The sequence below is a fragment of the Spea bombifrons genome, chromosome 1 (assembly GCF_027358695.1).
Source record: "Spea bombifrons isolate aSpeBom1 chromosome 1, aSpeBom1.2.pri, whole genome shotgun sequence".
Lineage (NCBI taxonomy): Eukaryota > Metazoa > Chordata > Amphibia > Anura > Pelobatidae > Spea > Spea bombifrons.
The window spans coordinates 102,073,826-102,087,992 of NC_071087.1; the positions used below are offsets into that span (position 1 = coordinate 102,073,826).

Below are 14,167 nucleotides of genomic sequence, written 5' to 3' on the forward strand. Positions count from 1 at the left end.
TAAGGCCGGATCAAACAAATATATTATTATCTCTAGTTAAACCTGTTGTTTCTGTATGTCCAACTCCAATTGTTATGTTATATCGTACATGTTATGCCCTGTCTACCCATTCTCAGACATCCCCACTCTCCCAGAAGTTCTGGGAATCTCCAACATTTTAATAGATACAAATCTGTGCTCAGGTGTGCCTGTGCTCTGGTCCTCCCCTGTGGCACGTCCTTATTGGTCTCTGTGCTATCTAACCTATCAGTTTTCTCCGTAGGTGGCCTTTAAACTGATTGGTTTTTCTTCTGCTATCTAACCTATCAGGATGCACGCTATCATACATGTGTGGTGGTGGTGGCGGCAGCGTGGGTGGGGGTCTTAATGGCTGGTGAAGCCACCTCCCTGAAAATATTTTTTTCAGGTTGGGATGTCTGCATTGTACAGTGCTATGGAATATGATGGCGCTATATAAATAATAATAATAATAATAATAATAATCAGTTTTGCATGAAGTCAAAATGTGACTCTTTATAGCAGTAATTTAGGTTTGTAAATGTGATAAGATGCATTGTAGTCTAAGCCTTTTAGGTAAACAAACAAGGAAAAAGAGAAGGATAACTATACATAGATACCTAGATATTTTCTGATTTAACAATAAATACTTAAAGCAACTTGGCCAGTCATCTTCCTAGACCTTACTGAAAACAATCCAGTGACACCGTTTTTAACTGTAGTAGTTTAATTATAGCCCTCTTGATTCTCAGTAAGTAAAATGAAGGACCTTGATGAAAAATGTTTGAAAAATGTACCAGAATTGCATTTGCAGATAATTTGTCTAGCCTGCATCTACTTTCCCTAGCCAGGCGATAGAGAAGTTTGTCCACCAAACCAAGAGTTTGTAAAAACCATATGACTCCTTTCATCTCACCAGCTTCACTACACGTTTGTGAAAGAATTAAAGTTAGACCTTTCCAGACTCTACTGTTTATTGAATAGGGTCCCACAATGACTACTTTAGATATAAATCATAAATATTGCGGTGACATAGGTCCCCAAAAACTAGAATTACAGACTGTCCATCCCATGATCATGCCTGATAACGTCCCAAGTAGGTTACTTGGCTACCTGCCAGATATTTTGTGGTCCAAATTCCTCTTGTACAAATTTGAATTAATTAAAATCCTGATGGACCAAGAGGAAAATATTTCTTTTTCGTTAATGTTATATAAATAGTAGATGTAGTTTGTGAACATAGAAGAGAATGTACCACACCAGATTGTGCAGGGCAGTGCAGTGGGCATTTGAGTTAAAAGGAATGGCTGCACCTGGTTTATAGAAACCACTTGTCCCCTGAACTTGACCTACTTTTCCATCTTACACCCAGCACAAAAGAAATAGCAGTAGCCATTTTATGTTAGGATTTGACTCATGTCAAGATGTAAGAGCCAGACAAGTGAATGACGGTGCCAGTGGCAAAATTCAGCAGTGCCCTGAAGCGATCCATACACATCGTCCGACAGAGCTCGGTGGCAAGAACCCCAGGCAACTGCTTTTGTAGTCTAGGCATTCAATAATGAGTCCAATAACACATACTATGCACATTTACCCTTCTCTAAAATAAAGTAAAATTAATTTTGCAGGGCACTTTTGCACAGGTTATAACTTAGCTGCAAAAATTATGAGAGATTTTGGCTAATTTGTAGGCAATCCTTATAATTAATGCTTACTGTGTAATTTATTGTAAATGCAATCGCTGATATTCACTGCTTGGCTTCAAATAATGGGATTGGCAGTCCCAATAATACCTGTCCCCTGCATATTAATCTCTATCCAATGTACTAAACTCCCATTATCAATAACCAAATATTCAGACGATTTTTGACAGATACCACAGCGATGTTGTGTTTTCACTTGAGTGTAGTATTAGGATTATTTTCCTTGTAGAACGTCATTCCACATTAAAAATGTTCGCTGGTGCCAGGACCGCACATGAATGGGGTTTTAGTCGGCTTTCCACAAAACACTGTGTGTTCTGGCTCCACTGAAGATACAGTAGAAAAAAAAAGCCACAACAGTAATTAACGTTAAATATAAAGTTTTCTAAACACGCTGTCTTAATTAAACAGAAGTTCCTGGTGTTTATTTTAATTTGTCAGAAGGTGCCTTTTTGATGTATGAGTTAGTGTTATCAAGGTTTACAGTTGGAAATTCATTGCCAAGGCACGTTTTAAAGTGGAAGTTTATAAAATAACCGGAATATTTTGAAGAATCGTTATATTGAGATATACAGTATGTATAAATTAAGTAACCCCTACTACATCTGGGTGCATCATCCAGCCGACATGTATGCAAGAACGTTGAAAAGCACAACAAGGTTGGTTTTTTTTTTTGAAGAATAGCAGTATTTTAAAATGATAAATCAGTTCTGCTTAGGGACATATTATATTGTGTCATAATTTATTCAACAAAAATAAAGCCAAAATGCAGAAGCCATGTGTGAAAAAATTAAATACACTTTATGATTCAATAGTCTGTATAACCATGTGTAGCAATAACTTGAAGTAATCGTTTTCAGTATGAGTTTATCAGTCTATCACATATGGAGGGGGAATTTTGGCCTACTCTTCTTTACAAAGTTGCTTCAGTTCATTAAGGTCTGCAGGCATTTGTTTATGCACAGCTCTCTTAAGGTCCCACCACAGCATTTCAATTAGGGTGAGGTCTAGACTTTGACTGGGGCATTGCAACACCTTGGTTCTTTTCTTTTTCAGACATTCTGTGATGTAGATTTGCTGGTGTGCTTGGTATCATTGTCCTGTTGCATGACCCAATTTCGTCCAAGCTTTAGCTGTAGAACTTTGACTCTAGAACACTTTGGAATACAGAGGACTTCATGGTTAACTCAATGACTTCAATGTTCCCTGGTCCTGTGGCCATAAAACAAGCTCATATCATCACCCCTTCACCACCATGCTTGACAGTTGGTATGAGGTGTTTGTGCAATGGTGTGGCGCTGTGCATTATGGCAGACATGTCCACTTTGGTCTCATCTGTACAAACAACATTGTTCCAGAGGTCTAGTGGTTTGTTCAGATGAAACTTTGCAAACCTAAGCCATGCTGCCATGTTATTTTTAAAGAGAAGAGGCTTTCTCTTAGCAGCCCTTCCAAACAAACCATACTTTTTCTTATTGTACTGTCATGAACTTTAACAGTTAACATGCTAACTGAGTCATGTAGAGTCTGAGATATAACTATTTTTTGCAGTTTCTGATCATTGCACATTCTGATGTTGGGGTGAATTTGCTGGGACATCCAATCATGAAAATATTGCCAACTGTCTTGAATGTTTTTCCACTTTTGAATAATCTTTCTCACTGTGAATGATGGACTTTAAAATGTTTGAAATGAAATGGCCTTATAATCCCTCCCAGATTGATGGGCAGCAGTATTTTGTTCTCTAAGGTCATTGCTGATATATTTCCTCCTTGGCATTGTGTTAACACACACCAGAATGCTCCAGGCCAGCAAACTGCTAAAACTTTGGCTTTTATAGAGGTGGTCACATTTGCTGATGATCAATTAATCAAGGGCATTTGATTAGCAGCACCTGTCTGCTACTTAGCATCGTTATTCTTATGGAAGCAGTAAGTTTTTCACACATGACTTTTCCATTTTGGCTTTATTTTTGTTAAAATAAATCATGACACACTATAATATGTCATGCGTTGTTGTTAATCTTTGATTGTATTTACCTATTTTTTTTAGTACTCCTAAAGAACAGGTGATTGTTATTATGTCCTGATATGTAAATGTATACAATAAGAAGAGGGTATACTTTCTTTTTCACCTACTGATTAATTTAAAAGGAAACACACTTTTAAAAATTATTGTCTTTTGCCTATAAAGGAGTGAGAACAGGGAGGTTTTTAAGCCATAAGGTTTTTTGGGTTTCAAATTATTACTGTCCCTGACAGCCTTATTGAAGAAGAATGCATATCAATGTACTTTAATATAAATTCTACAAGACAACAAACAAACAAAAAATAAAGTACTTTCCTGATGTAGACATGGCAGCTCTGTAGCTGCCCTCCTCCTTCATGGTCCTATGGTTCTTGCCACGGGTTGGATTCTTAAAGCAGCCAATCAGTGATGGAAAAGCTGTCCTATTGATTTCTTTTACAGACAAACCCCCACCCACAGCATTCTCTGAACCAGCACTGGATCTAATTAGAATTAAGTATTTTACATGCATGGAGTTGTGTGTCTCCCGAACACACATTCTCCACACAAAATAGATGGGGTGGTGAAAGGGACAAATGGATATGGGAGGATTCTGCGGAAACCCGCATGTATTTGCAAGAAGAACACCATGAACATTTAAAAAGGATCACACAACTATCATATGCATTAAAGTCCTGAAAACCATTAACAGAACCACAGTTATAGGGCCTATATATTTGAGTCCATAAAAGTAGTGTTTGAAAAACTGTATTTCATTTTTTCCAATCAAAATGTAAATTGCACTAATATGACAGCAAAATAGAATTCACCAGTCAAATTGTATTATATACCGTCTACAAGTGGAATAGGTAAAAGAGGTGATCAAGGAAAAAAATGTATTAAGGAGGAAAATGAACGCAAGAAAAAGCATTTTCCTTGAAATCAGCCTGTCTCTCAGTATGAATGGGCTTTTTATGCAGATAGGGGTCTGTTTGTGTGTACACATACACGTCTGATTACATCTAGGCATCACACAACAGCTTGCTGTCTGAACCTCCCTCTCCATTCAGTAGACGCTCAGAACTTTCATCTATGGGAATACTCCCTGACCCAGCAGGATGTGGTGAAACAAAAGAACAGGAGCTAAAAGCTTATTTGAACTCCTTCTACACATTGATCTTTAATGCACAGAAACCTGCCTGTAAAACAGACAGTTTAACCCCTGTTGCATCGGATCACTGTACAGGCACTTGCAGGAAAATAAGTAACTGCTGCTGAATATAAATGTTTCTGTGAATAATCTGTGAATACATTTCATCTTGTAGATTTCACCTAGTTAGAATGGTTTTTATAATAACTATGCATCTAAGCAGGTATTGTACTGTAACAAACCAAACTACATTTAGCAAAGCAAACCTGGAAAAATACCAAGTGTCTTCATTTAGGAGGTCTGACATTAGGACCCAAATCCTTCTGCCCCTCTCTTCTCCCTGATGTTCTGAATGTTTGCTGGATATATGCTAGTGTTCTATAGCTCCAAAAGCCTCGTTATTGTTTATAGAAACAGCAGACGTATGTTCAGAATATAAACTGGGTAATAAACATATTGATCTTTTTGTAAATGCTTTTCTCTGATTTAAATATCTATCAATATGAAAAAGAAAAATCTCAGTACAACCTTCCCCCCTAGCCAATAATTCCTTAAAAAGCATACCTCGTTGTCTATGTGAAATGCCTGGAGGTATGAAGTTCAGCTGCACTTTTGCCACATTTCAAGATTCATCTGATGTATTCTGTTTGTTTCTGTGGGGATTTTGCCACTTGCCCCAGGAATTGCCCTAGTTTGCCTTGATGTATATTTTCCATTTTCCCTTCCAAGTCCTCTTTACATGGTTTTTCTATTCTTTCTTAACTGAGCATCCTGATTCCTTAAAATGGTCAAAGCTGCGCATTCGTAATGCAGCCTCATAGGAGGTCATGACATTCAACTGCACACATGCACCCAAACCAACACTGGTGCATGGCTGTGGTTCACTCCCACCATGGTAGATAGTGGTCATCATAAACTATATCACGCAGAAATATCCACACGGAAGCCATACAGGGAGCACAGAGGCCCGTCGGGACAGTTTTTAGATTGATGACATCTGTAGTACTTGTGGAGACCACATTTTTTGCTGCCCAGTTTAAAAGAGGGACGGTAACTAAAGAGATAAATTAATATATGTTGTGTGATTTCAGGAATAGGTAGAAGGACAAAGTTGGTCCAAATACACGTTGATTCCAGACAGTAAAACATTTACATCTAATAAATCCTCAGCATCCATGGATAGCAGTTTGAAGTACAAAACTGTAAATGTTCATTTTTTTAACGATGCAACTGCTGCGTTAATGACTTGTTGAAATCTGCGTGGAGAGTCATCCCGATAATATATATCTACTACTTTTAAAGATGACTATTTAATGTGTGTATATACTGGTACTTCCCAGTCCCCAGCACTACATTTTCAACCTCCAGGAAAAAAAAAAGAAAACGAAAGTGGCTGTTTAACTTGTTGTAGGACAGATGACTCAATGTCTTTCTTGGCATAGAGTAAATGGTAGCCTCAAATACTGTATCGTTGCCAGGTTGTAGAGATACAACACTTATATTCATAACTCTTTGATACGATTGAGTAAAAAAGTAGTAAATGTGATCTAAACATTACCAGTTCTTAACCAAGAAAATAAAATATGTTCTCTTTCTTTGACACCCTTATTTTGATATGATGAGCTCTTTGAAAGAAATAACGTTTTTTACAGTACAAAAGTAATTTGCTGCAACTACTGCTACCAGGTCATACAGTTCACTTAACATTATGTAGGCTTTGGTTTCCAGCTTTCTCACCATTTTTCCATGTGTACCAAGGAGTACACATACATCTCTTGCTTAGTTGTAGGAAAATATGTTTATATACTTTAAATGAAATTCATTATGTTATTCCTGATAGAGACTGGGCTGTCTTTAAAGGGAATCAGGTTGTCAACCTGGTTTAAACCTATATAAGCTATTCATGTCTATGTGATTGTTAATGCCAGCTCCTGGCATGTATTGGAAAACTGGTGTTGGTCCTCGGTACTTGTACTGTTAGGGAAGCCAGAATTAATTTTATGGAAAAGCTATCTTGCTGGGGTACAAAATATATAGAAAGTGGGCCATGTGTTGGACATATAGGGTGTATTTACCCAATGTACAAACATAGCCCAGGGCAAACAAGGGCCACCCTTGTGTGAACAAGAAGGCGAATCATAATGAAAAGTAGGAAAAAGTACTTAGACCACGTGGTCACCCTTTTTATACACAGAAGGGTCGCCACACTGGTTCGCTTGCTATAAGTCTTTCATTTTCTTGGTATGTGCCAAAACCTGTGTAGTGTTGTTTGCATTTTGTCTGTTTCCCTGAAGTTCTTTCTGAACACATTTTTAAGATCTCAAGGGATCTAAAATGTAAAATGATTCCAGTAAACACAGAAATAATAAGAAAAATACTGCTGAGACCCCTAATTTAAGTATGTGCCGAGATGGGAATCCTGCGCTTTGGTAGCTGACAAGAAGTGAACTTTTTTACTTTTTCTTGCTTTTTATTATTGTTTAGTTCTAAACACTACGCGTTAATGAGGCTTATCATGCCTTGTTACTATATTATCGTTACATTTCCATAACACTTGCTTAATAGAGTGTTTATATGACCGGTACAAGGAGCGCTTAACATAGTGACATTGTTAATGTGTCTGCTTTAAAGTATACTGAGATTTAAATCCAGACTGTAAGAAAGGCTAAGTTGATCTAGCGGTGGTCCGTAAATAACATAAAGTAGGACCAAACAATGTCTTGTCTGTTATTTCCTAATAGGCTTTTGAAAGCAGGGATTTTTTTTACCCTGGAAGCTTTTATTAGTAAATTAGGATATTATAGGCTTTATTTGAACATCTCAAAGCAGCACTTTGTCCCGGTGCTTTATGTGAACCTTTCACTTTTTCTTTTTCCACTACTCTGAACAATTCTCTCGCTATTCACTGATGAATAGTCCTGTGTATGTTAAGAGTCTCCACACCCTGTTTGTTGGGCTTTTTGAAGTCTTGCTACATTTTAACATGGCAGATTCTGGAATTCCCTAAAGAGCTTCCTATTGCTGGATCTCATTTAGCACTTTTCCAACCGAGATCAAGCCATTGGCTCCTCCAGTAAAAAATACTCCCAACATTTAAAGGTCACGTATGTCTTTATGTGTCTCCATGACCTGGAAGCAAAGAAACAAAACAACCGTGACCTGTTTGGATAAAAGGAGAAATGTGACAGTCTTGAGTATGGCTGATGCATTGGAGAGTTTGAAAGAATTAAGCGGTTTGTTAAGCAGCAATGGGCCCATTCAAAGAAAAGTTTCCTTTTTTTGTTCTGGCAGAAGTCATTGTGTAATACCTCTCTATTATCCACTACTAACAGATGAATATACCAGACCTTGAATAGATATACACTTTATTTATTGTAGCAGTAACTTTTTTTTGTACAGTACTGGTAAACACTCATAAAAAATATACTTTAATAGAAACTTTTTTTTTATTGAGGTTTGTCATTGTCATAAGTATTTATATGCATACTGTATGTCTGGCCGCAAAACTGTCTGTTTTAATATTCTTAATTTGTTTTATTGTTCTTACAAACGAAATGTTATCTAATAATGTCACCCGGGCCATTGCTCTTAGCTGAGACATATGGTTGTATGTGTTGCAAGTGTGCTCTTGAAGAATGTCAAGATTTTGGCTTAGGGCATCCCAGAAAACACTACTTCAATGGAACAATGTCCCATGGAACATTCAGTGACAACCCAAAGTTGGGTGAACTGGCTCATTGCGTTTTCCTTGTGTCTCAATCCCTTCAACATTTTTATAGACTCCAAGCTTGCTAGTGTAGGGCCCTCTTCTCTTGTTTCACCAGCATGTCTTATGTTTGTTTATGTTATTGTTATTATTAATAGTGTTACTGAATATGGGTGGTATTCTGTAAAATGTAAGTATACTAATGTAATAATCATAATAATAGAAAACCAGTTCCTTATTAACGTTCACAAATAAAGTACACTCAAGTCTTCTTTACGGGAAAGGACAGTTTCCCTTGGGCTGCTCTGATATAAAGCAGATTTGGACCATTACCTTTTATGTGTGTGTGTGTGTTTACTTGCAGTTCCATGTACAGCCTCCAGGGTGTCTAGAGGAACAAGGGCTGTAGGCAGCATTTGCATCTTGGCCACATCCTTGCTGTGCTCCTTTTACAGACTGTCCCTTTTGGCAAATAGTCATTGTACAGGACTGGATAGTGTGCATTGATCATTGTTACATTGTTATTTTTATACAGCTATTTTGAAGCACTCTATTACTAGGCATTGACTATGACATTGCCTCTGAGTTAAGTGGTGCCAGCCATTTAACTCAGGGGTGTCTTAGGGTAGAATTAATGCACACCCTGTTTTATATTGATCAATATTATACAGTATTAAGAGAACATTAATAGTAATTAATACTAATCTTAAAATAAACCGATCGCCTATAACAAAACAACACATAACATAACACAATGTATATTATATAATAGAATTCGGTATGGTCCTCTTGAGATCCTGCTTGAATAAAAGTGTTTAGGATATAAGCTGCACACTTATACATAGTACAGCAGCTCCATTGTGATGCTAAAGACGTGTGTTTGACATATCCCTGACATTGTACACATGTACAGTTTATTAATATGTGACATTTGAACTATGCTATCGTGTGTTACGTTATCTCAACCTTCTTCTTCTAAGTGGGACTTTCGAATAATGGCCCTTCCATTATTAAATAAACAGGAAATTGATGTTTTTATTGTAACATGTTTTTATCTTTTACATGTAACTAAGTGTGTCCAATTACGATCATTTATTTCACATCATTAAGGAAAAACAAGCACAATTGTTACAAATAAATCAAACCTCTGATTTTATCAAGGATTAGTTAGCGCTTGCTTCTTTGTACCTGCCAGTCACAGTCCAGGAGGAACATGATGCTTATTTGAGGATATGTGGATTAGATTTAATAAGAAGCTGCTGTTAATTAACCCTAGAATTATCCTAGAATTATGGTACATGGTAGTAGCTAGTTTAAGATTGCTGAAGAATAAATCACTCATAATATCCTGAAATAATAAACATTTTCATTATATGCAATACTTTGAGCATTATGCACAAATTGCATTTTAATGCTTACTGAATATTGTATTCTGTATTATGGCAATGTATAGGAGTCTGGCGAACAAATTAAGAAATATATCCTTTTTCATAAGGGATATGAAATACTAGTATGACTGTTAGTGTTTAGGAAACCAGATACACTCCAAGTACAGATTAATAATGTACTTGGCTTTAAAGGGAGAATCATTATAGATTGATGTTACATGGTACGAGGACCATCCATGCTGTGTTGTAGACTTTGCCTCTAGAGGAATAAAGTTGGTATTTTTAGAAATAGTATTGAGCTACCTGCCTCCTATAGATGAATATATTTTAGACTCACATCACACTGAGTATGGGATGGGGAAGATGGGGGTTAATTAATTTCCTCCCTCCATATATAGTCTAGGGAAAGGGGGCAGACTTTTTCCCCTGCTTGGTTAATAGGAAGCACAGATGTTTTTTTTATCTATATTTGACCACATTTACTTTTACTCTTAAAAGAACTTGTTTATTAGTGAATATACAATACATGCTTTGCAACTGCATGGAACCTCAGTCAAGTATAGTCAGTTGAAAAGGGCCTTCCCCAAACTGTCCCCACAAAGTTGGAAGCATAGCATTGTCAATAAACTCTTGGTATGTTGAAGGGGGCATACCAAAGCATTTTGGACAATGTTGTGCTTCCAACTTTGTGAGAACAGTTTGGAGAAGGTACTTTTCTATTCCAGCATGACTGCGCCCCAGTGCACAACGCAAGGTCCATAAAGACATGCTTGGATGAGTTTGGTGTGGAAGAACTTGACTAGCCCTGACCTTAACCCCATCCAACACCTTTTGGTATGAACTGGAACAGAGATTCTGAGCCAGACCTTCCCATCCAACATCAGTGTCTGTCCTCACAAATGCTCATTTATTTATTTATAATTTTATATGAAGGATTGATAAACAACTTAACACATTCACTTAATAATAGATATTTTATTTATCAGTATATTTCAGTTGAAATTATATATATATATATTGCCAACCATACGGGCATCTACTCGTACAGATAAGTTGGGCGATCCCTTAATCTATTAAAAGGTTTATTTTGCTTTCAATAAAAGTAAAATTTGCTAACATTTTTTATGAGTAAGTTCAAACTAGACGGTACCTCCAGGACTAACGTACTCAGCGCTTACAAATAAAGTTAGCGGCCACAATCTATGAAACATAATCCACATATCCCAGAAAATGCCAATGAGCAACATGTTCTAGCCTGTGCTTTCACTGACAAGTACGTAATAGCAAGGCATAAATATAGCCAGATACAATCGGAGTACTTTCTTCCTCGTGCCTGCAATTGAGTTTCCTACAGGGCCCGTCTGAAGTAAATGAACTAAATGAAACTTATTTATTTAGAAACACAAGTATAAAAAAAACAACACAGTGAAGCATCTTACGGGAGGTTTATAGCTTCCTCTTCTTTTGGTAATGAGACTTCTGCTGTACATAATCTTCTCTTTACAAGAGATGCCTTTATGAAAGATATAAATACAGAACTGGATGAAGTAACCGTTTCAGATGAACTCGTAAATACTAAATCACTGTAACAATTGAGTAAATGAAAACAATTATTGCTTGAAATGTTGTACAGACCACGAATTCTTGGGTTTTTCCAGGCTTTCGGTAATTTGCGGTGCTTCAGACTTTTTCTTTTGTTGTACACTGGCTTCATTATATGTTAACAAGCCCTAGTCATTCCAAAACTTCGAAAACATTTTAGGTTTTGTGTTCTCTGTCTCTTTTCTGCGGGCTTCTCATAAAATATAATGTGGTATACAGGAATAAACAATGGGAATTCTTCATTGTTTATTTCAGAACAATTTCTATTTTTGTTAAAATTGTAAAAGTAACTTTTTATGATATGATTGATAGCTAATTATAGTGATTGACAGCAGGGTGGTCAGAATATAGGAGAATATCCAGTTGAATGAAAATAACTTTGTTGAATAGTGAGAACTGCACTGTTTATCCCATTCTGTCATTTGAATGCCTATCTACCGCTAAAGGTCACTGGGCCTTCCACATTTCTGCGACTTTCCCCATTCTAGGATCTTAAAGTGGAGTACCGATGGAAGAGCATATTTCTTTGAGCATAAAATATACTGCTGTAAACAGTAGTGTATTTTAGCATCAATAAACACTTGGGTTTATATAATTTAGTTCCAATTACCTGCACTCATGGAGGTAGCCATTGTAGAGTGAATAACATTTGAGGTCACTTTCCCTATGTGAAACCCACACTAAGCTGATTTTTGTATGGCAGTGCTAATAAAGTCAATTCCATTATCTGTGTGTAACTATGTTCTTGCCTGCTTCTGTAGACCAAATATGTGTTGTAAATGGCGCACCAACAGAGGCTGGAGGCTTTTCCTAGTTCCAGACCTCTCAGCCTTGGAGGTAGCTTACTATGTCAGTACCAGCATATCCTTTCCATGAAAGCATCACTGATGAGACAGAACTCATGCCTCCTCCCACTAGACATAATGGAAACTGGACAAATTCCCCCACCTACTATGTAATTTGATAACACTACAGTCGCGTTGTGTTATGTCCTCATCTAGACTTTACTTGATTGACACATACTGGCTATCCATTCATTACAATCATACCTGGGGGGAAACCTTTTAAATCAGTTGACCTTGAGACTCATTAAATATTAAAACTTTAATGGCCCATCGTGAAGATTCTATGTAGTGACTCAAATAACTGATAAATATCCTCATGAAAACCTTTACTTGCTGTTATTTAAAGATGCACTTAATTGGGTCATATGCATGATATCATGGTATACTGGTAGTAAAAACACTATAGGTGTCATATATCATTAGATCAAGGTTGAGTATGATGGCGTCAGCTCCAGACTGGGTGGCCCTGACATTTTGCCCCTTCACCCTCAGACCCTGAGGTTGGTGCGCAGACTTTGAGACTGGTTCTTTGATAGAATCCACAGTAAAAGTCAGCATCTGAGCCTATGGCATTGTTTCTTCCACATCACTGCGTTTCACACACACTGGGAACAGAATATTTCTCTAGCCAGAATCTAATTTTCATGCCGAAGGTATAAAGAGATCACACAACCAACGAGGGAATAAAGCAATATTACAGCAACACCACTGCTTGTCCCATGAAATAAAGATTAAACTAAGGAAACGTAATTAAACGGAACGTGTGTTCCCTGTACATCATGCAGCTCTTACAGTGTTACAAGGTCACGCATTGAAGATCAGCAACATTTATTTAAATGTCTCTCTTTCCTTCTTTCACAGCACTGCAGCGACAATACACATCACTGTCAGTCAGACATGAATATCGTGGGCGCTTGGAAAAGAGGATACACGGGGAAAAATGTTGTAGTCACCATTCTGGATGATGGCATTGAAAGAAATCACCCTGACTTGATGCAGAATTACGTGAGTTTTTGACACAGTACACGCAAGATTCTTTCCACAGGGAATTCTTGCTTTATTTTTAGAAGACTAGAGGTTGTAGAGCTCCCTTTAAGACATATAGTCTGAAATGCAGAATACTCTCATAGCGGGTGGATGTTTCTGGAAGATATTATGTCATTATTCTGAAAGTTTCACTTTCTATTTCAAGTTGAAAGTTTTTGTCAGAGAATATCAATTATTAAAATGTTCAATTATTGATTAAAATATGGCAACTATTGTTTCATGTGTTGGTGGGGGGGTTGTAAAAAATTTATTTTTTTGAATATTTTAAGGGTCTTATGCTCCTTCAGAGTGGACCATACCATTACAAAGAGTAATACTAGGGTTGAGTTATAGAGGCTGAACAGTCACCACAGAAATCAACAGAATGCTCCATCAAACATTCTAATAGAACCGCTGATAGACTCACTTATCAGTTTATTTATTACTTCCGAATTTTCAGTGGCCGTCTTGGCCAGACAGTAGCTAAAACAGCAGATGCAACAAGTTGAGAAACTAACTTGCACACAGCTCTGTTGCACTGAAATGCTGTGTCCCTTGAATAGATCTGCCCCCTTCATCTTTTATGGGATCCCTTAGATCAGTGAGGCCATACCTGAGAAATGTCCTACCCTGGCCTCAAAGGTGTCTTTAGGGTAGCAGGACTGAGTTGGGGAAGCATGACTGATCATGTGCTAGTGGTGCTAGCTCACAATACCAGGGCAAGAGAGGGCAAAACTTGGCCA

At 37.3% G+C, this 14,167-nt stretch overlaps 1 protein-coding gene across 3 annotated transcripts in view; it reads left to right on the forward strand.

The window, feature by feature from the left end:
- PCSK5 (proprotein convertase subtilisin/kexin type 5) overlaps nt 1-14,167 on the forward strand; it is a 151,806-nt gene that overhangs the window by 35,194 nt on the left and 102,445 nt on the right. For all 3 annotated transcript variants that reach the window (XM_053466780.1, XM_053466788.1, XM_053466794.1), the window contains exon 4: nt 13,260-13,403. In XM_053466780.1, the coding sequence (XP_053322755.1) occupies nt 13,260-13,403 (144 nt within the window). The remainder of the gene's footprint in view (nt 1-13,259; nt 13,404-14,167) is intronic.